Raw genomic sequence first — 20,554 nt, forward strand, 5'->3', positions numbered from 1 at the left:
CATAACATCTCGCTGGAGGATATCCAGATCGAAGTCAAACCCATTCGATAGCAGCCCTATATATACAACCACCATCTACTATTTTCGAAGAGTTAGGCCTATTTGTCAAATAAGAGAGCTCTATCTAACCATCCGAAGCCCAGTACCTATATACCATCCGTCAAACCCTTAAGGGCGATATTCCTATACCCGAAATATATAGCTAACATACTAAAAGAGAACAAGAAATATATTTATATAGAGTGTATAAATAAGAAATCTCTTAAGCGAGTATGGCTAGTCATGGGATATGATGATAAAGCTGGTATCTGTTGCGAACTGAGGATAATTTATTAGTGTCTCCGATGGCTCGAATAGGACCTAGAGAAACCATTTATTAGTACTTATCCTCTGTATATCTGATTCTGTTAGTTAATCTTTTTTTGTAGGTAATATTACAAAAGGACTGTTTTATGATAGGGCATTTTATATGAATTGTATACACGAAGCAGGCCTTTTTGTTACTGTTTATAAATTTCATAACTGGTTTATGTTTCTTTACCGAAGACTAATATTAGATCTATATTTAGTGCTGATAGAACCATTCCATCATGGCCTCCCGGATGACTATACAATCAAGTTTACTTATAATTCGCTAGTACTTAGGATCTATAAGACTACTATACAACAACAATAAGATATTAAATTGTGACACAGTACACTAATTGTTCTTACAGCCTATCGCCACAGATAGCCATTCAAGAAAACTTTTACCAACCGTGAGAAGATTGGAATTATTAAACCCTATCAGATCAGTTAAAACAGATTGATTTAGTACTTTATAAAATAAGCTTTTAGATACGAAATAGCCGAGCCCTATAAGATCTGTCTCAACCATTATTATCAGCACTGTAAAAGGATGCAAGTAACGGAACCCGCAACGCAACACCCAGGTCACAGCAGTCTCGGAGTGTTCTAAACAACTGAACCAGCGCTGCTCGCAAGCAGGCTGTCGGTAATATAGTCTCTGGATATAGTCTTGCATCCAGTTCTAACAGTTGGGTGCCTGAAATAATAATCAGTATATATGGTCGGTCCAATGGTTGACCTGGCTTACGGATGGATCAAATGGATTGGCACGCATCAATAATGATACAGGCTTGAGCTTTATACACAATGATTTTACCCAATCCAATTATATTGTGGACAATGACAAGATCGTGGGACTGATCGATTAGGAAATGGCTGGATTCTTCGGTTGGAAGACGGCTGGCGAAATTCATCGAAAGATTCGGACCCCTCAGAGGGAGCATTTCGTGAATGCGTCTTTGAGTGAAGAGAGCCTCCGGGATATTATGTCCTGGAACGACCTTTATGACTGAGATTCTGGACTTGGAGGTCAACAGACGTCGTCAAAATGGAAATTCACATGTCCCAACATTACAAATCATAAAAGACTGAGGGAACCAAGGATTCGAATCAGTCTAGATCTGAGAGACCTTGTTCTCTAAACTCTATGTGTATGCTTAAAGGGGAATTAGAGTTTCGTATATGGAATGAGATTTGCGTTTCAAAGTCTAGGTGGTCTATCATGGTCTATCTTTATATACAAAACAACTTTTTTTTTTTTTAGAACAAGAGGCTCTCTTTCCATAAGCCCCTAGCGCACAACCAGCATGCGACAAGGAAACCTCTATCTGAACATACTGTTTGGTATCAACGAAAGGAATGGACCCAGCATGAAACCCGGGGGATGATCAATAAACGGCCCCGAAGGGACAAGACAACAGAGAATAACGGATGAATGGAACGCCATTGTCAGCCCGTTTAACCAAGGGTCAGAGTGTACTGGACATCGGTTGAGCAAGACAGGGTAGCCACGTCATCGGGGTGCTGGTACGCAGCCTGGCAGTTGGAGTCACCAGCGTCACAGGTAGCAGAGGGGCAGCTCTGGTCGCTGGGGGTAGCAGAGAAACCGGCAGTAATGAAGTCGGAGTTGGAGTCCAGGTTGATGGAGGACAGATCCCAGTACAGCGTGTCGCCGTCCTGGGTGTACTCGAACTGCAGAACGGAGTCCTCGTCCTGGGAGGTGGACATCTTGATGGAGATGCCCCCGCCATTAGAGTTGGTGCCCCATTTCTCACTGTAGGTGCCGCCACCGGAGGTCATAGTCTGCATGGAGCCGGACTCGGCGGCGGTGCTCCACAGGTAGACATCCTTGGACAGGTTGTTGATAATCTGCACGTTGCCAGAGCCTGAGTCGCGGGGAGCGAGAGGCTTGGGCAGAGCAACGGCGGTGGTGGCCAGAATGGCGGAGAGGGCGACGTTGGTGAAGAACATTTTGGTGATGTGGATGTGTAAAGACGGAACTTTAGAGATTGTGTTCTTGACAAGAGATCGTCTGATCAATGTAGACAAAGAGAATGTGGTTGGAAAGAAAAGGATAAACCGAGAACCTAAGAGAAGGAACGAGTTGAACTCTGAAAGACTGTCGTGGTTGATGAGAAGGAGAGAAAGGCCCTCTGGCCGTCAGGCACAGGGGTATTTATCTCTCTCGGTGGAGAAGACTTTGCATTCTGCTCTGTTGCCTTTCATCGTCATTTTTTTTTCCCCCTGGAGAATGAACGCTTGGATGGTTCCCAACTTGACATTGTAAGGTACGCCAGGAGGCAACTGCCAGATCCGGCGACGTATAGATCCGGGTGAAGCAATGAGCTTAAAGCCGGTGGAGACGGTCGTCATGGTCTGGACCAGCTTTGTGGGTGCGGACCGACGGAGGTCTTGGGGCGATTCTAGAATCCTTCGCTCCCCTTTCCCGGCCATGTCTGGAACAAGCCCCTGTTCGTTCACTCTGGGGGGAACAATGGGGCAAAAAGGACCTCCAGCGGTTCTCGACTCCGCGTCATCTGGTTCCGACGCGCAGCCTTCATACACCATCGGATGCAATCCGGAAGGCAGTTTTAAGTTCGTGTACGAACCAGCGCCTCTTTGGATTTGGTTCTTGGAAGCCTTTAGGCACACGCAGGGGTGAGCCTTCTCGGATTGGCTCGGTATGTCCCCAATGCGCTCTACCACGCGGTTGGACGTAAATGGTGCCAGCCAACCATCTTGCCGATACTCCAATTTTGCGCCAACGTGGTCTGGAACACATGTACCACACTCCTTGGGTCTGTCATTCACATGGCTCTTCCCACGGATCACGCAAGGAACCACCTGCGTTCCTGAGGGGAAGTTCTTGGGGCAAAGTTTATGACTTGTTAGGGGACTTCTTCGGAGGATTCGTAAATTGACCAGGATTGGTCAAGAGTTCCCTTTGGGAAAGTTGCGATTTCGGAGAGGAAGTAGGCTGCCTGCCCAGAAAGCCTTGAAAATCTGATCTGGGATGATCTGCATCTGACAGCAGCGACAGGCATGTGGAGATATGAATGTTCTGGGGCCGTCGCATGGAGCCCGCAACGGCAGACGTTCGTGATCTGCGCAAATTGTATGGAGTCACCTCTTAGTGCGACTGACCACCATCGGAAAAAGCTCCATTAGCAGTGGATGACTCCATTCCCCCATGCCGCGACTTATCTGCCGTCCCCCAATGAGAATATGCAAAAGTTCAGTCTTTCCCCACATATAGCGACCATGGTTCAGTGGCTCACTTAGGTTTGGCTCGGTATTCAGTCGGGGATAAAGTGGGGCTCTCAAAGAGAATAATCCCCAAAATTTGGGAACGCCTTGAGAGGTTTGGTTAATCCTGATGTTTGGTTCTCTGGATCGAACGCACTCGAAGTAAGACTCGGAGTAAGTGTGAATCAGGTGATTAGAGGGCCGATCTCGGCGCGCAAGTTATTCCGGTGTCTCACACAAGGCCTAACCTTAATGTGGCAAAACGGTTATTTATGGCGACACAGGCGGTGAATTGGCCGGCGGATTGGCATCTGATATCAGCCTTCGCAGGCTGACGGACCCCGCGAAGGACGCTGCTTCCTGTAATCTGGCTTCATTTGCTCCGTCAAGTCCCAAGGTTGCCCTCTGGATAATATTTGGAGCTCATCTATAGCCATTAGCATGTTCAAGAAGAAAGATTCTTATATCAACACCACCCCCATCCCGCCGAACATTCCGCGTCAACTGGCATTGGACCTCTTACATAGCCATAGCGAGATCATCACTCTGAACCCACTCGTTCTTTCCCACAACCCGATTAAGGCTCCGCGGGATGCACCTGCTGATGAGTATTACCACACCTGGTATGAGATTCACGAGCGAGTACAATATATTCCTGGCATAGGGAAGCTCGGGTCTGGCAAGATCAGCTTCAAAGGCAGTTTCCACAATACCTCGCTCGGGATTTACACCCACACATACGTCCCGCTAGGAATCGAACTCAAAAGCAAATGGCACGTGGGCGGAAGCCAACCTGATGAGCCCCCGGAGCCGGTAGAACAGCGCCCGGAGGGGGCTCCAGCCAATGGGCTTTATCTACACGAAGACATTGAGATCATTGCCAATCGCACACTCATTTCATTTGTGAAAAGCCAGCTCAAGGCCGCCTCGAAGGTCCTGATCGAGCGCCTAATTAAAAAGGCTGAGCTGCTTGACGCGGGTGTCTTGCAGGCTATGTTTGAAGACGGGAAGCTGAGAACCATCAATCCGGCTGACCGAACGATGACATTTTCCCAACAACCATCGATGTTTTCTCCGACTATTCCCTCTGATCAGCGCTCTTCTAGGTGGTCAGCTTCTGGGCCTACACGCTCAGGATCGATGTCGTCAACCTCGACGGGCTCACATGCTGGGCGTACACCCTCCATGTCACAGTACTCGGTTGGTCCAGGGCATTATAGGACTGTGGCTGCAGAGTTACCTGGTAGTACCTCACGTCCCCAGTCATTACCGGCGCCTGGAAAACATTTTGAAATAGCTGAGATGGAAGGCAGCGGTCATCTACCCGACCAGGGCTTCCGTTCTCCGAAGCTTTATCAAGGACATGCTGTTGAACTGCCTGCCATGACAGAAACTTCGGAAGAGCACGCGTCAAATCGGCCGTCATATCAATGGTAACGCTCTTTGCAACAGTTTGTAGTGCTGCTATGTTCCTCTTATATCTGATACCCTAAAATTTGTTCATTCAGGTCGCAATGATGAATCAATGAATCTGTATGTTCTACTTGAGTCTGAACACTCTGATCCGTGGAGTTTTATGCAGAACCACTTTTCGACTAGTATTAGGTACTGGTGTCCTGCAGGTTATTGCGAGGCCCCGATCAATTTGGGGCTTTCTATGGTACTCCAGTTTGTTCATTTTCAACTTCCGCCTTTACAAGGTCTTATATACGACTAGTAAATACTCGCGATGTATTTAACATGCCGTGGCTAATATGATAAGATCGCTTCCCGGTGAAAGCCTGCTTAAGAACTTCTGCTTAGAGTGATATTATGAGACCTTGGTAAGAGCGGTAGAGGGCACGGCGTAACGGCTGTCCCTTTGCGTCTTCCCAATCAGGGAGTCATCAAAACTGGTGAGGCAGTGTCGTTGTTATCTTCGTTTCTCCCAGACCTTTCTAGTCTCCTCAGCTTGTCTCATTTCGAGGTACTTCCGCAGTTCCGTCATCGATGATACGCTGGGCCCGGACTCCAGACTCACAAAGATCAAAGTTTTTTCATCCTTGATACACGTAGGGTATCTCTCATACACATACATTGGTTGACGCTGACATGCCCCCAGGTCTCATTCACCCTGCGCGTGTCCGCATACCTTCTTCGCCCAAAACCCATGGAGATGCGTCCACGGGTGCTACGGACGCGCTGAGTCATGTCGGTTATCCCAACTTCCTTCTCTTCACTCTGCCCCTCACAAAAGTGGAGTATAACTTGGTCACTCACAGGCAGGAAGATGGGCAATCTGGTAGGGTCAGTCACCGCCAGGAACAGCCTGCCAGAGTCAACAGGCACCGGTCGAATGACGTAGAGAGAGGTGATTGAGGCCTTCGTGAAGACGGAATGACTCCTCAAGAGCTTAGAAGACACACTCCTCCTGCCCGTCATCGACGGGGCTAACGGCCGCATCGCAGTACAGCCCAAGAATGCGGCTTACTTATCCACCAACATGCTGCCCATGTGTTCAACCCCGCTCGTCAAGGCCGTTGTGTTGTCGGCGAATGCCCCTCGAAGAACACATATCCGGATGTTAGTCTGGAGTCCCCGGCGCGAAGATTGCTAGGGGCCTTGCGCCTGATTTGGACGCCGCTGAAAAGAATGTGGCTCGGGAGCAAGAATGAATTAATGATCAGCTTGCTTCTATTCGTTCGTAGGTGATGCTGAAAAGGAAGCTTTAGCGCCTGGTAAAAGTCGCGATAATCATCCGTATTTACCATTGTTTACACCCTTTGTTCCGTGCTCCACTAGCAGCTTACTATCGTTCGCTGGCTAATGTTTGAACGATCTCCTTTGTTTTCCACCTCGGGGATGGGATTCCCTTGGGCGTTTAGATACGGGGACATGTGTGAGAGAGTAACTCCCCTGAGCGTACATGATCTTTCAGCGGCCATGTACGTAGCGAATACAAAGGTAAGTATTATTACTCGAATGATGGCCCCGTACTCCAAACATAAATCCTTTAGTCCCGACGTCGATCCGGCTGCCGTGGTATGCAAGAGTCTTTTTGGGCAACAGCCTTCCCTTTCGCGGCAACGATTTCGCATGGGACCTCAGCAGTGAGTACTGACTCTTGGCTCGTAGGCCAAGCCATCTACACGTAGGTATACTGCTAGGAGGTACAGAGGCATCGAGAATACCCAGTAGGGGACGGCTTACCTCGGAACTGTATACATCCCCAACCCACCTGCCAAGATGCCAATCAAATGAATCCCAGAAATGTCTCCACCAGCCCCCGAAGAACCAGCAGTCTCGCCAATGAAATGTCCCAGCTCGTTGAGCAATGACGCAGTGCGATGCACTCTGCGGTCGGCATGTGCCGAACGGACGGTTTACCTCATTGTCTGCTTCTTACGTCAGAGAGCAGATCCTGAGTTTGAAACTTCACAGGATCTCTCACAAAGGCTTCCTGCGGCTCTCTGTTCCGAAGGGCCCAGAATCGGAACGGGTTGCAGTGATTGTAAAGTTTGGGAAGCATCCAGTTACATTGCACGCGCAGCGATGCCGACTGAAGTGTAACCAGTGACCACTAGCTGTGCCAAGGCAAGTTGGGCGAATGGACTAAAATTTGGAAACCGGAGGCGTTTTGACTTGCTTTCCGAGGATCCGTAAGGCAGCCCTAGGGCGAGACCAGTAGTGTAAGAAATTAGGCGAGAAGGGCTCTGAGAAGTCCATGACTCCAAGGCTTGCAGCAGGGCTTGCAGGCGGATGACTGATCTCGCATCCGATCCTCCAACACTACAGATACGATTTGCGCCGTTCCAGATACGAGCGGGAGATGGGCATAGATTGTCCCATCGCAGCCGTACTGTAACTTTGTACGGGACTACTGTATTCTCAGGGTTCAATAGCGCCACCGTACCAGAAGGGTCCTCCTATGACCCAATTTCGCAAATCTTTGAGCCCCACAAGCCAGGGTGCCCGAAACAGGCGGCGATGTGAGTGGTTGGGCCCTGCTGAGGCTTGTAACCCTGACTCGGATCGCCGGCCAATTTTACCGTTGTGGGAAATGGCAATGCGGAGACTCTCGGTTAGCGCGTTCTTGGGCCAAGGAAAGTCATTGAAAGATTTTTGAGCATAATAGGACCAAATTAGGCCTAATTGGGGGCCAATCATGGGCTCCATTGGGGAAGGAGAGAGGGTCCAAGATGCCAGCGGCCACGGTACTCTGTATGCGGACCCTCGACTTTGTTTAAAAAGGGAGTTCGTCTTCTTTTTGGGCTTAGTATACGGTGTATACTGTGCAGACTAATCTCGTAGTACGGAAGTATTCTGGTCTCTCGATCTGTAATTTGTCGCATCGGTCTGGTAATATTAATACCTCGTTTGTTTTTCTCCTTTCCCCTTACGGGGTTTGCTCGGCCCTCCGTGGTTTCATCTGGAATTTGACGGGGAAAATAAATAACAACTTAAATACCAGATCGCAGACGAGAATGCGACTGGAATTCCAAAGGGTCTCGTAGAGCAGAAGACTTCTATTGCCATTTCCAGGGTTCAGGTTCATTTCCCCCTTCGAGATACCCTTGTTTCCCTCTTTTGTTCCCACTCCGTTGCCGAGCATCAGCTCCACTTTAATTGGGGGTCTCAAAGCCTGTAAAAAGGCCAACTGGAATAGGCAGGGTCAAATACATGATCCCCCTAGTGCTGCGGGGGCTGTTTTCCGCTGTAGGCCCGAGTCAGTTGCAACCGTTGATACCGACCTGTTGGTTCTTGTGCTTCTCGTCTCTGTTTTCTACCCCCCGACAATGAGCTTGTATGTCACCGGTTTGACTACCTCCCTCTCGCCATCTCACATCTGAGGGGCCAGGTCGCTCTCTCCGCCCTCCGATCATCTCCACCGATCCTCTCGAGGTTTGATCGAAATGGCTTGCTTCCAAGGGCTTGGGCTGAGAGTCCAGCCCTGGGTAGTGCTGGCTATTCTCGCCCTGCTGCAGTGTGGCTCGGCCCAGTTCTGTTCCTTTTGGAATAACAATTGTATTGATCCTCTCGCCCAAACTGCCGTGCCTTTCGACTTCCAGCCGCTCTTCAACGACCCCATAAGCCTCTATTATTCCTTCGACTCTAGCTCATCCGGCAAGGGCGAGGGTCCTATGACGAAGACTGCTTTCTGGCTTGGATACGAGGATAGGAAAATCAACCCCTACGCCGTCAATTCGAACCGAACCGCCGAGGTCGCTTTACGCGTCGGAAACTTCACAGGAACCCCTGCTGGGACCACGAATGGTTGTGATGGCATTTGGGGCAAGTCCTGCTCTCGCGATATCAAAAATACTCTGCAGGCGGCCATCTTTCAACTCACCACATCCGAAGGTCACTGGTCACAGCCTCTGGCAACGGCCTTGGACCAATTGATGACGAATCAGCCAGATCTTCCGTCATGCGGCGCGCCTGTCTTCGATGTCGCCTCTATTCCAGTGCAGGGTACGTTGGTCTGATTCGGGTAGTTGAGAAGAAAGGAGTGAGGAATTAACATTCGACTAGATTTTGCCTATGAACGAACCCCCGATCAACAGGTTACTGTGATGAAGGCAGGGAGCAGTTATCGTCCGTGGCAGGTGTGGTATCTCGACGGCATGACTGCTCATCAACAGGCCTCTCAAGTGGCCGTCGGTATCATTAGTCGCGCGCCGAGCTACGACAGTAGTCCGCCTACCAGCCCCGACGATATTCAGATCGAGCTAGTGTGTCTACAAGCACCTCAAGGTCCGCCAAGTGGTTCATCAAAGGATGATGATTAGACTGTTGCCGTGCGAGACCTCCAGCGCCTCCATGCCCACGAATTCCTCGGTCGCCCGTTCACGATTTCCCGTCCACCACACCATGGCTTCCAACTCCGGCAATAAGCACGCTCTTCTTTTTCTTGCTTTGTTGATCCGTTTACCGATTCGCCCACGTTCCAAGGTCGTCGGTGGGCAATGGACTGGAACGTAATATGGTTTCTCGAGCAAGCATGTCACTTCGGCAGAAACTTTCACAGCATCCGCCCGTTCTTTTGCCCGATGTTCTGTCGTCACATGTCAACGCGTCATGGCTATTTGTATGACAGGATGTCGGTCGAGAGCACCGCTTGTCTCAGTCGTCAAACCTGTTGTTGCCCATATTCAGAACTCTACTACCAAACTGCCGAACATGTCCGGGATCAAATTGGCCACCCGTCAACCAAAACTTTTCACCACCGTCCTCCGCGAAGTGTCACCTGTCAGCATGGAACCTGGCATTCTACAAAGATAACCACCCAGGCGTGACACAACTGTGGAGGAAGAAGAATTCTAACCAGAGATCACTTCTCCAACACGGCTCGCCCTATATCTACCACCACCGATAGATCCATTTCATCTAGGGGTAGTGTAATCGTCACCCCCTCTACACGTAACAGAAGATGGAAGATTGATATGCGGCGGAGACAGAGCCGCACTCCGGATCCCACAAATACCCATTGAGGCCATACCATCATGCATTATATACCCAAGTCCTAAGCTTTCACCATGGGACGCATCCAAAGGCGTTTGTTTGATTTTCGCAACGGTTGCAATGAATAGCCTTATGCTCAGCTCTCAGGTCGGAAGACCAACTTCTCGAAATGATAGACCATTTTCTACAAATCCATCTCAGTACTTGTAAGCCTCCGGTCCACTTTAGTAGAACCTCACGGTCTAGTTTCCGGAAGTCCCTGTCGATCATCATCAGCGACGTCGTGTCAGATCGGAAATACAGATCCCTTCATTCTGATTTGCGGACTGCCATCGAGCAGCCAGAGCACATAAGCCGGGACGCGTCATCTATCGGGCCATTTTATTGGTGCTGATGTCGAGGTGGAGATGTTGATCGCTCTTCCGCCACACGCGGGTGCTTGCAGATCGGATGGAGTTTCATCATAGACGTGGAGATGGGGATGGCGTATTCGTAGGCTTGGGTCGAAATGATCGTCGTTTGTCTCGGCTGGCTGTTGATCGTCTGCGGATCTGTTACCAGATAGTCCACCACGACTCGATGGAGTTCTTATCAAAAAGGCTTCGCCAGTAAACAATCTAGCGATTTCTCCGCTACAGCTTTGAATTGGGACTTAATGTTTTACAGTACACCTTCGATTCTCGCACACAGCCATGTTCAAACCTTGTATACTTGATTGAATCTTGTGTGCAAGGTCCCGTTTTAAGGTACTATGAGCATGGAACTACCGATCATCACTTAGGCTCGAGCTTCAAGGCAGACATCCTCTCCTTTTCCCTCACTAATCGTGATGAGATCCAGTCTACTCGATGGCATCGACTGATAACACTTCTCCTCCCATTACCCATGATTGGAAGTAATCGGCCCCAACCTGACACCATGATTGAGAAAATTCCACCTGTTCCATTATCAACGTGCGGTCTATCGTCTAACCTGGTGGTGTTAACACCATGATTGAGAAAGTTCCACCTGTTCTATGATGAAGTTGCGGTCTATCTCCTAACCTGGTGCTTAATTTAAAACCCTAGTAGTATGAATACCACGATTGAGAAAATTCCACCTATTCCAATATTAACCCGGGGTAGATTTTCTAATCTGGTGGTATGAACACCACAGTTAAGGAAATTCCACCTGGTTCATTATTAACCCGCGGTCTATTTTCTAACCTGGTGGTATTGGCACCATGATTAAGAAAATCCCATATATTCTATGATTGATCGGCGGTCTCGAGCCCTTACGCGGCGATGGCGCTTCTGACTGCAAGGCACATGCGGTACCTGATGCATTTGCTGCCTATACAAGCTTGGCTGGAGTTAGTGCCCTTGCCCAATGCCAATGCTAATAAATTCTTTAAGTCGTTTGCTTCCAAGGAAATTCTCCTATGTCGCTGCTCCATATTTGTCGATCTGCGCTTTTTTTTCGAACGTGCTCGCCTCTCATATCACTAATAGCCCGCACTGATCTGCTGCCGCAGTTCATACTATGAGTCTCCGGCGTTGCCAACCACAGAACCGCAGCCGATCATTAATGATCCGGTGCTGAACCAGCAGATGCAGGGCCACCCAGGACGTACGGCGAGTGCATCAAAGTCCTCCATATGACCGCTGGCTGCTCTGCAGGGCAGGCTGTCGGTCATTTGACTGGTGCTGGAAAGAGGTCTGATGAGGAGTCTCTAGCTTTCGCGCGCTATATTAGTGATTACAGGCATATGATCCAAATTTGTAGAACTCGCGAGGATGTCTCGAGTATAGCGAGACTAGCGTCTTTGAGATGCTCATGGATAAACTTGACTGGGCCCGTGTTCGTCATGATGGGCAATCATGACACAAGTCCTCCTACTGTTGAAGCGTGCGTATCGGCTTCTAGGGCAGCTTGGCGAACAGGCGAGTTGGAATCATGAGAAGTAGTTGCTCGCCTCTGGCCCTATGAAGGGTGGATAGGTGGCCCACCAGCCCAAGAGGCGCGGGGTCATTATGGTGGATACTCGACGAAGACGCATTATGGACTGCGTATCATCGCGCTCGACACCGGTATGTTAAATGAAGGTTCTTACTTTCATTTCTCTTTTTATTTTATTTCTACTGTATTTTATTTCTCCTTTTTTTAAAGAGCTGTATGCGTAGGGAGGGTGCTGGACTCGGGTATAACAGTCCGCAAGGGTATTTATTTTCCCTGGTTTGTTACATTTATAGAGACTATCTGTTCGTGCTCGGGAGGGATGGCTCCGTTCAGAGCGTTTCCACAGGGAAGCAGGAATAAGTGTATTTGGGATCTCCGTGTCCGGGTTCCAGCTCAAAAATTCTTGGGGTCCACCCAGTTGGGTGCCCTCCAGGGCTCCGTGTCTAGGGCTTAGTGTGCGTTCGGAGGATTGCCACTTGTGGGGCTTGCAGCTGAATACTTAGTACAGCTTTACCATATTCGATAGAAACTTCCAATTTTCAAGGCAGGGGGGAGCTCAACGAAACCTGATTGTGCAGATAACGAACTACTGTAATATTAAGCATATATTTCATGGGAAAACTCAAAGCTGGGACAATCCAACACAATTCTCTGCATGCCCCTTCCGGGCTAGCTACAATTAAAGTTACACTATCGCCGAGCTACGAACCTCTCAGAAACCCCCATTTTTGAGGGGTCGTGGGAGCCCGAATCCTGTTTGGAGTAATGAGAGTCATGCAGCAAAGCAACCAAAGAAAAGAGGGCAAAAAAGATCCTGTAACCTACAATATATACTGAAGGGGTCTACTGATGAGATACCGCGAACTCTAATGGCACCCTGAGGAATGTAGTCTATACCCGTACCCGTCCCCGTACCCGTAGGGCCGTAGGGGATTTACGCACAGAGGTCCAGGATTAGTTCGCGTTAGTTTTCTTAGGGGAAATTCTCATGAAGAGCCATCCATTCGATTAAGTCATTTAAGTCAGTTAAGTCGATTAAGTCAGGGTTTTCGTGCAACCCCTCCCCTGGTACCGCCGGCTCCCGGGCGCGTCGATGGATGACGTAGGGGATCCTGAAGCTTTGGGCGTTCAATACCGTCATCACCATTCACCAACTCCTCCGGGGGATCCGTGGCTTATAAGGCCGTTCCTGCCTTAAACTCGAACCTGCAACTCCGTTGATCTCTGCCTTCTGTGCGACTCTCACCCCTGCCTCTACACTTCCCCACGATCTACACGCGATCTAATCTTCCCGTTCCGATGGCTTTGAAGGGCGTTCAGTTGGGCCTGCGGGTCTGGCAGGTATGAGAGATCAAGAAGACAGGCTTATGCAGGAAGAAAGCTGACCACCTTTTCGCGCGCAGTTTCTCTGGACTCTTCTCGTCATGGCCCTCATCGGTAACATGATCGCCTCGGCCTTCAGCGGAACCCCGGCCTCTGTGAACTATGCCATGTTCACCTCAGCCTTCTCTATGTTCACCCTGTTCTATCTGGTCCCAGCATCCTTCAACCTGGACTGGGCGATCCACCCGATCATCATGATTATCGTGGATCTTCTGAACTGTATTTTCTTCTTCTGCGCTGCCATCGTGCTCGCTGCCCGCTTGGAAGTCCACTCCTGCAGCAACCAGGTACGCGACTACCACAAATGTACACGCGCGAGAAGAAGCCCCTAATTAACACTCGGTTTCCTAGAACTACCTGATGCACAACGAAGTCGTCAACGGCTCCCACCACCGTGAGAGGAGCTGCCGCGAGGCCCAGGCCTCCACCGCATTCCTGTGGTTTGGCTGGGCTGGGTACATGGCCTCGGTCATCGTCTCTATCTTCATGGCCCGCTCAAGCGGCCTGCCCAGTGGTGGTGCCCGTCGTGTTGTTGGACGTCCCAGCATGGCTCAGGTCTAAAGGGTCAAAAGAGCTGTCAACGTGGGAGAGTGTCGCGAGAGGTTCTTTGTACACCAAAAAGGTTTCCATCTGAAACCCTCCTTCTAGAGGGACTTTTCTAGAAACAGTTGGTGTCTCTGCGTCTCGGCTCCCGAGTTACGATGACTATGAGTGCCCTTAGTGGGCATGAGGAGGATGTGATGATGACGTTTGGCGTTTGCGATGGGTGTTTGACTTGGCGATCAGCGGATTCTGCCCTGTCTTCGCAATCGACCCACCCTCGCTTGGATGATTGAAAATTAGTAGAGCTTGTTATGGCTCATGGATAGGCGCATATGGGTTGGACTTCCTGTGTCAGTGATAATACCTAGTACTGGTTTAATTGTGAGATTTCAACTGCATGTGCACCTCTTGGGATTTCCCATGAATGTTATACTCGAACTTGTTAATTCTATCGACTTTCATGGGAGGTACTAGTTCTTGAGAGTATTCCTAGTTAGTTTGTGTTTCCGGGTGCCATTAGAGAGTTGCCGAAGGAGAGAGCTCTCTTTGTTGCCCGTTGGCCATGTCTACTAGTAGTTCGGGACTACCACCGCCCCTAAAGCCTAGACCCAGTAGGTCATAGTCTCAAGCTTAACCCCTGGAACATGGACAGTCAACTGTATCCAAGCAGGGGGCAAAAAGGTGCCACTCGCGGTACAATTGTCTATGTACCGATTCGAAGGAACGATAATATACTCAAGAGTCCAAATGGAGCTTGCTTCAGGAAAGGAGCGAGAGAAAACCTTGACCCTCAAATAGAGACTTCCAAATAAGGAGCAGACTAACACGAGAATTGAACCTATACCATGCTGCTAATAAATTGTATGTGTTTCCCGTGCTGACCCGGGTAGGTCTCGCCGGCTGTTAGCTTACCAGTCCGGGGTAAGGGTGCTTGCTGCAGGTTGACTCACTCGCTTCCAACTGCGACGAGTCCCCATCATTTTCGATCATTTCAATATATTTGATCGTTACATTCATCTCATCTATGCGAATATTCCTTGTCATTCACCCTCTGTCTAAACTTAGGGCACTGTAGCGGGGCACCTCCCCTCCGCTCCACCCAAAGAATCTGTGCTAAGCTCGGATCCGCCAGGACTTGACACGCCCCTTCTCCATCCCTTTTCCTCCCACCCTCTCCCCATTCCCCCTCCATCATGGCTATCAGGTCTGTTTCGATCCTCTGCCTACCCAGCCGCTTTGATACTGATAGATTCTGCAGCTACCTGATTCTGTTGTCCCGCCAGGGCAAAGTGGTACGTCGTGTGGCCCACCCTACTATGGGGCTTGAAGATTAATCCCGCGCAAACTAACACAACATTTTTTTTCCCCTCCAGCGTCTCGCCAAGTGGTTCACTACCCTCTCCCCCAAGGAAAAGGCCAAGATTATCAAAGATGTGACCCAGCTGGTCCTGTCGCGCCGGACGCGCATGTGCAATTTCCTCGAATACAAAGGTCATTAGCCACCCACCCTCTCATACCCCAAACGCCCCCCCATTACTGCCGCCGCTGACATGGTATCGCCCACAGACTCCAAAGTCATCTACCGCCGTTATGCTTCCCTCTTCTTCATCGCCGGTTGTGGTCCCACGGACAATGAATTGATCACTCTGGAGGTGGTGCATCGCTATGTCGAGCAGATGGACAAGTACTATGGCAACGTGTGCGAGCTGGACATCATTTTCAATTTCCAGAAGGCCTATTTCATCCTGGATGAGCTGCTATTGGCAGGGGAAATACAAGAAAGCAGCAAGAAGAATGTTCTTCGCTGCATTAGCCAGCAGGACAGCCTGGAAGATATGGAGGTGAGTTCCAGTTATCGGGTTTCCATTCACGTTTCCTCTTTCACTTCCCTACGGCTTTGGGAGGATTGGGGACAGTCGGGTCCTCGACGTGTCGCTCGACTAACCCCGATCGGACCTCGCCGTTCTTTGTCGTCTTACCTTGCTATTTCAACTGGGCTAATACCTGCCCCAGGTCGAGGAGGATGTCGTCACCAAGATCATGTAAATGTTCTTTGTGATGGTTCATCAGATTCCTTAAATTTTTGTATGGCGTTTTGTTATATAGCGATTCTTTTGTTTTACTGATCAATACCACCTCCATTCAGGACACCGAAGAAGTGGCTCGCAACTTGGCCCGCGTTGGCCTTTGAACCGTGGAACCAGCGAGTTTGCGCTGCGTGAGGTCAGTGCGGCCTCTCACTGGCTTATCCAGGGGTCCACGTGATCGTCCGGTCGCAACTCCTCCCCTCATCCTCTGGACGTCTAATGCCCGAGTTATCTCTGGTGTCTTTATTCCTGGCCATTTATCCCCCCCAACCCTCTCTTCCGACCTGTAGTTGTGGCATTATATACTGTGCGGCCTGCTTATCTGGGTGCTCCGGTTGCAGCCTCCGATCGGCGCTCCTCACCTCCGTCTCCGGCGACAACGCGATCCCCCGCGTCGTCTCACTTCCAACGACTTTCATATCGCCTGATAAGGAAACCTGAAAGGTCCAACACCTCTTGCTTGTCTTGCAGGCAAAACTGACTTGCTCCGCCGACTTCACGATGAAGGTTCGTCGCTATCCCCCCCCTATGGACCCATCCGTTGCCCTCTTTGCGCGGGTATCGCCAATGCTCTTCATCAAATCCTGTGCTCATCCCATCGAATTCAGTTTCTACCTTTACCAGAGTTCGAAGACGTGACTAGTTCGCTCAATTTCGACACAGCCGATTGTCACATCGAGGGTGGATGTGATCTGTACACAACCAAGGCTGCCCGATCCGATCGCAAGCTATATAATCATATTGAGCAATCGCTAGAAGCCCAATATGAATCAGTTCTCCGCCTATCAGCCTCGCTGTCCCCTCCTCACGCCCACGATGCCGCAGAGACTTTGAACCTCTCGCGATCGAGTCCATTTGGCCCCCTGAGCGAGCATTCGAGTCGCCGAACGTTCGCTTATCTTATTGCGACTCTGAACGCCAGCCATCCGGATTACGATTTCTCACATGTCTTGCGCCCGACCGATTTTCGTCGTGAGCGACATTTGAAGCGCATTATGAACACGATTGATTCCACGTTGTACAATCTGCGGCCGCGTGAGTCACTTGACTTCTCGCCCTCTTCGCCCGCGACACTCTCTGGTTCATACAATGGAGCACCTGCCTGGGGCCCACGGATGTGGAGGATTCTAGATGAGCATATGTCCTTGAAGGAATGCGCAATCTACTCGTACTCACCAGATGAGGACCCCTCAGATGCCGATGACGGAGCGATCTGGAGTATGCATTACTTCTTTTTCAACCCGCTCCGTAAGCGTGTCTGCTACCTCTATTTGAGAGCCATTCCGATCCTCAGCCACTCTCCCCCGACGAGGGCGCCGCTACCCCCACGGGGAAGCGAAACTTCGACGATGGCTACCTGACGCCCGACTTGAGCTCTAGCAAGAGGGCGCGATACTGGCTTGGAAGTCGTGCCGAATCGTCTCTCCGACAGGAGCTCAGTGAAGATGAGTTGGAGGCCGATTCGGAGACTATCCACCCAGTTATCGACGACGATGATCATTTCATGTTCAGCGATGAGGAAATGCAGTCCCGGTCGGGTCGCAAGGGGACAGTGCGGGCCATGAGTGAGGAGATGATGGACACCATGGAAGTCTAAGTTTTGCACATGTAGGTTGTTTTTGGTTCAGTCTGTTTTGTTGCAGTTATTCCTTAACGTCAGTGTTTCTTAATTTAGCCGGAGGCGTTTCTTGGTGACTTCGGTTGGTTTTTGGCGCAATTCAACCTGCATATGTCTTCACCCACCAGAGGCGTTGGGCAAGATTGACATGATACGCCTCGTTTGAGATCTCGTTTCCTGTTCTAATGTCCATATTGTTTTAATGATACTTAACATTTACTCCTGATAAAGGGCGGGGTTGTTATGGGGCCACTTGTACTAGCAGTCGCACTGTTTTGGCTCGGCTGGCGCATCTTAGAAATGTCTGATGCTTGTGTACCTGCTATGGCATTTGACTTGTCTAGATTGCACCGTTATGATCTCAATTTGAAAGCAACTTGCATACCGGGGCATCTGAATTCCATGCATGTCCGTATCGTAGATCGCATGGTCTGTGCACCGAATGGGGAAAGCTGTCCATTCTCCTCCACTTCAACCCTCGACACACAACCTTGCTGGCCACGCATTCGTCATGGCCGACGAAGAAGAGCGTATCAAAGCTGAGAAGCTGGCCGCCGCGAAGAAAAGGGTACGCCTCAAACAACTCGGCCGCGCAGCAATCACTAACCTGGGTATTCCATAGGTGGCCCAGCTCCAGAAACAGAAGAAGAAAGCCAACAAAAAGAGCACCGCCTCCGCCGACGCGCCTAAAGATACAGACGCAGATAAAGATGCAGATGCCCCCGTGGAGAACACTTCACAAGACACCACCACCGCAGACCAGCCCGAGCCAGCGTCAGAGCCAGCGCCAGAACCAGAATCGCAAGCAAAGCCCGACGAAGGCGCTGAGTCTCCAGTCGAGCCTATGCCCCCCGCTCCCACTTCACCGGACCCAGAAGCCGACCCTCAGGCGTCTAGTCGTCTCGATAACCCTCGCGCGGGCCACACCCGCCAGCCCTCCCTGTCCATCCAGTCGAAGATGCGCTCGTCGTCTTTCCGGAAGACCTCTGTCTCGCAGGGTAGTCATTCGCCCTCACCAGCAAGTGCAGCACTCAAGTCCCCGCCGCAGTCACTTCCCCCATTGACAGGGACGGGGAGTCGGTGCATGAAGTGTTCCGTAAGCAGTCGACGCGCATTGAGGAGTTGGAGAAGGATAACAAGCGGCTGGAGAAGGAGCTTGCGGAGACGTCTACACGGTTCCGGAAGACGGAGGACGAGCTGGAGGATCTGCGCGAGGCAAATGTGGATGTTGCCGAGCTACGGGAGAAATTGAAGGAGGCGGAGGAGAAGGCGGCTGGAATCGAGTCATTGGTATGGCTTTGACGCTGATCTATATATCAAGCGAACATCGCTAACGAGCGTTCTTTTACAGAAAGAGGAAATTGCTTCGCTACAGCGCCAGAATTCACAGCTTCAGTCACGCTCACATCGCAGCAATGCTAGTTCCGCCCCTGGGACATCAGAGTCTCCGCCAGCCGATCTGGTTCGCCAGTTAGAGTCCAAGTCGGCTGCGGTCGAGGCTATGGAATTGGAGATCTCCAATCTCCGCGCTCAGATCAACTCTCAGTCATCGTCTCACAGCGAGCATGAGTCTCAATTGGCGGCATTGAATGATCAAGTATCGGAGGGCAAGGCCGCTCTAGAAAAGTGCCAACAGGAGCTCGCAGAGGCTAAGCAAGAGCTCAGCCGTGCCTCAGAGAAGGCTGTCAAAGAAGGCGCTGACAAGTCCTCCACTGAAACCCGGGTCAAGAATCTGGAACGAGAGATCGAGGGGCTCAAGAAAGAAAAGATGGAGGCAGAGAAGAAGATAGAGACTCTGGAGAAGAAGCTCCAAGCCATCGGTAATCTACACAAGGAAACTGAGGCTAGGCACCAGACGCGACTCCGCGAAAGCGAGAAAATTGAGAAAGACCTTGCAACGCTCAAGAAGAAACTCGGCAGCATCGAAAATGAAAACCTCCGTCTTCGCGAAGAACGAGACCGGGTCCGTAAGCGCGATACCGCCGGCGGGGCCGACGACGAAGCCCTCGATGAGCTCGAAGACGAGGAGCGCCAGCGACTGGAACGCCGCATCCGAGAGCTGGAAGGCGAGATATTCGATCTGCGCCGTGGCGTCTGGCAAGAGAAGCGGCAAGAACTTGCCAGCGGCGAGGAGCTGCCCGACGAAGAGCCCAGGGCCGTCGACGCCGGCGCAAACGCGTTCGACGATGTCGATCTTGTCGGTGGCAAGCCCGATCACTCACGCCGCCGCAGCATAGCTTTCCAGCAACAGCAACAGCACTCATCCTTCTCAACGGTGCTGTCTAGCGGCTTTGCTGCATTCACTGGCGGCAATCACTACAATAACAACCGTGCGCGGGCGGGTTCGTCGAATCCGCCGCATCCCCATGCCCCTGCGACTCGGGGCAGTCTTGAGCTGCTTGCTGAAGAGAATCTGCAGGATGATTATGATGAGGCCGAGTTCCGCCGCGCACAGGCTGAGGAGGAAGCACGTAAGCGGGTGGAATGGGTTCGCGAGATTAAGCGCAAGCTGCGGGATTGGAACAAGTGGCGCTTGGATTTGGTGGATAGTCGGGCTGGTGCTGTGGGGGTCGGCATGGGCGATATCTTCGAGGTTTAGGCCATTGTTACATTATATACCACTTTTCAGCTATTTGTGTTTCCCGCATATGCTTGTGGCCGTCGGCCAATCTTGAATTCGGCGGTTTAGGGAGTAGCAAACACCTTAGGAGTTATCAACCTTGGAAAGTCCTTGAAAGCTGCAAGCTTGACATGATTTTTTACGGAAATATATTAGGCTGGGAGCCTCCCCCCGCTTAACCGGTTTGAAATCAAGCTCGTCTACGATGATAACGATGGTATACAGCGCTCTGGCGCTGAGTCGTCAACAGAATATCTCCTACCACTGAAGGAACATGGTAGGCTTTGACTATGGCGCTGTAAAAAAACACTCCACCTAACAGTGGAAATA

General features: G+C 50.6%; 9 protein-coding genes across 9 annotated transcripts; 7 read left to right on the forward strand and 2 right to left on the reverse strand.

Moving 5' to 3' along the window:
- Nucleotides 1-1,806: 1,806 nt before the first annotated feature.
- N7468_004509 (putative antigenic thaumatin domain protein) lies at nt 1,807-2,319 on the reverse strand (the record flags this gene model as incomplete). The annotated part of the gene is made up of 1 exon (XM_058473806.1): nt 1,807-2,319. The coding sequence occupies one exon, from the start codon at nt 2,317-2,319 to the stop codon at nt 1,807-1,809; it is 513 nt and encodes a 170-aa protein (XP_058332809.1).
- Nucleotides 2,320-4,035: 1,716 nt separating this feature from the next.
- On the forward strand, nt 4,036-5,031 carry N7468_004510 (uncharacterized protein; the record flags this gene model as incomplete). The annotated part of the gene is made up of 1 exon (XM_058473807.1): nt 4,036-5,031. One exon carries the CDS (start codon nt 4,036-4,038, stop codon nt 5,029-5,031), a length of 996 nt encoding a protein of 331 aa, XP_058332810.1.
- A 654-nt stretch (nt 5,032-5,685) lies between these two features.
- Nucleotides 5,686-5,952, forward strand: N7468_004511 (uncharacterized protein; the record flags this gene model as incomplete). Its single annotated transcript, XM_058473808.1, has 1 exon — nt 5,686-5,952. One exon carries the CDS (start codon nt 5,686-5,688, stop codon nt 5,950-5,952), a length of 267 nt encoding a protein of 88 aa, XP_058332811.1.
- Nucleotides 5,953-7,461: 1,509 nt separating this feature from the next.
- N7468_004512 (uncharacterized protein) lies at nt 7,462-7,749 on the reverse strand (the record flags this gene model as incomplete). Its single annotated transcript, XM_058473809.1, has 1 exon — nt 7,462-7,749. The coding sequence occupies one exon, from the start codon at nt 7,747-7,749 to the stop codon at nt 7,462-7,464; it is 288 nt and encodes a 95-aa protein (XP_058332812.1).
- A 737-nt stretch (nt 7,750-8,486) lies between these two features.
- Nucleotides 8,487-9,362, forward strand: N7468_004513 (uncharacterized protein; the record flags this gene model as incomplete). Its single annotated transcript, XM_058473810.1, has 2 exons — nt 8,487-9,045; nt 9,106-9,362. 2 exons carry the CDS (start codon nt 8,487-8,489, stop codon nt 9,360-9,362), a joined length of 816 nt encoding a protein of 271 aa, XP_058332813.1.
- A 3,910-nt stretch (nt 9,363-13,272) lies between these two features.
- On the forward strand, nt 13,273-13,917 carry N7468_004514 (MARVEL domain-containing protein; the record flags this gene model as incomplete). The annotated part of the gene is made up of 3 exons (XM_058473811.1): nt 13,273-13,314; nt 13,377-13,643; nt 13,708-13,917. The coding sequence occupies 3 exons, from the start codon at nt 13,273-13,275 to the stop codon at nt 13,915-13,917; spliced, it is 519 nt and encodes a 172-aa protein (XP_058332814.1).
- A 1,175-nt stretch (nt 13,918-15,092) lies between these two features.
- N7468_004515 (AP-1 complex subunit sigma) lies at nt 15,093-15,945 on the forward strand (the record flags this gene model as incomplete). The annotated part of the gene is made up of 5 exons (XM_058473812.1): nt 15,093-15,103; nt 15,158-15,191; nt 15,273-15,390; nt 15,466-15,740; nt 15,913-15,945. 5 exons carry the CDS (start codon nt 15,093-15,095, stop codon nt 15,943-15,945), a joined length of 471 nt encoding a protein of 156 aa, XP_058332815.1.
- Nucleotides 15,946-16,487: 542 nt separating this feature from the next.
- On the forward strand, nt 16,488-17,583 carry N7468_004516 (RNA polymerase III-inhibiting protein MAF1; the record flags this gene model as incomplete). Its single annotated transcript, XM_058473813.1, has 3 exons — nt 16,488-16,493; nt 16,595-17,242; nt 17,299-17,583. The coding sequence occupies 3 exons, from the start codon at nt 16,488-16,490 to the stop codon at nt 17,581-17,583; spliced, it is 939 nt and encodes a 312-aa protein (XP_058332816.1).
- A 532-nt stretch (nt 17,584-18,115) lies between these two features.
- Nucleotides 18,116-20,203, forward strand: N7468_004517 (uncharacterized protein; the record flags this gene model as incomplete). Its single annotated transcript, XM_058473814.1, has 4 exons — nt 18,116-18,172; nt 18,227-18,602; nt 18,653-18,894; nt 18,956-20,203. The coding sequence occupies 4 exons, from the start codon at nt 18,116-18,118 to the stop codon at nt 20,201-20,203; spliced, it is 1,923 nt and encodes a 640-aa protein (XP_058332817.1).
- Between the last annotated feature and the right edge of the window lie 351 nt (nt 20,204-20,554).

The sequence above is a fragment of the Penicillium chermesinum genome (genome assembly GCF_028974085.1).
Source record: "Penicillium chermesinum strain IBT 19713 chromosome Unknown utg000003l:1.0-5111272.0:1.0-5115320.0, whole genome shotgun sequence".
NCBI lineage: Eukaryota > Fungi > Ascomycota > Eurotiomycetes > Eurotiales > Aspergillaceae > Penicillium > Penicillium chermesinum.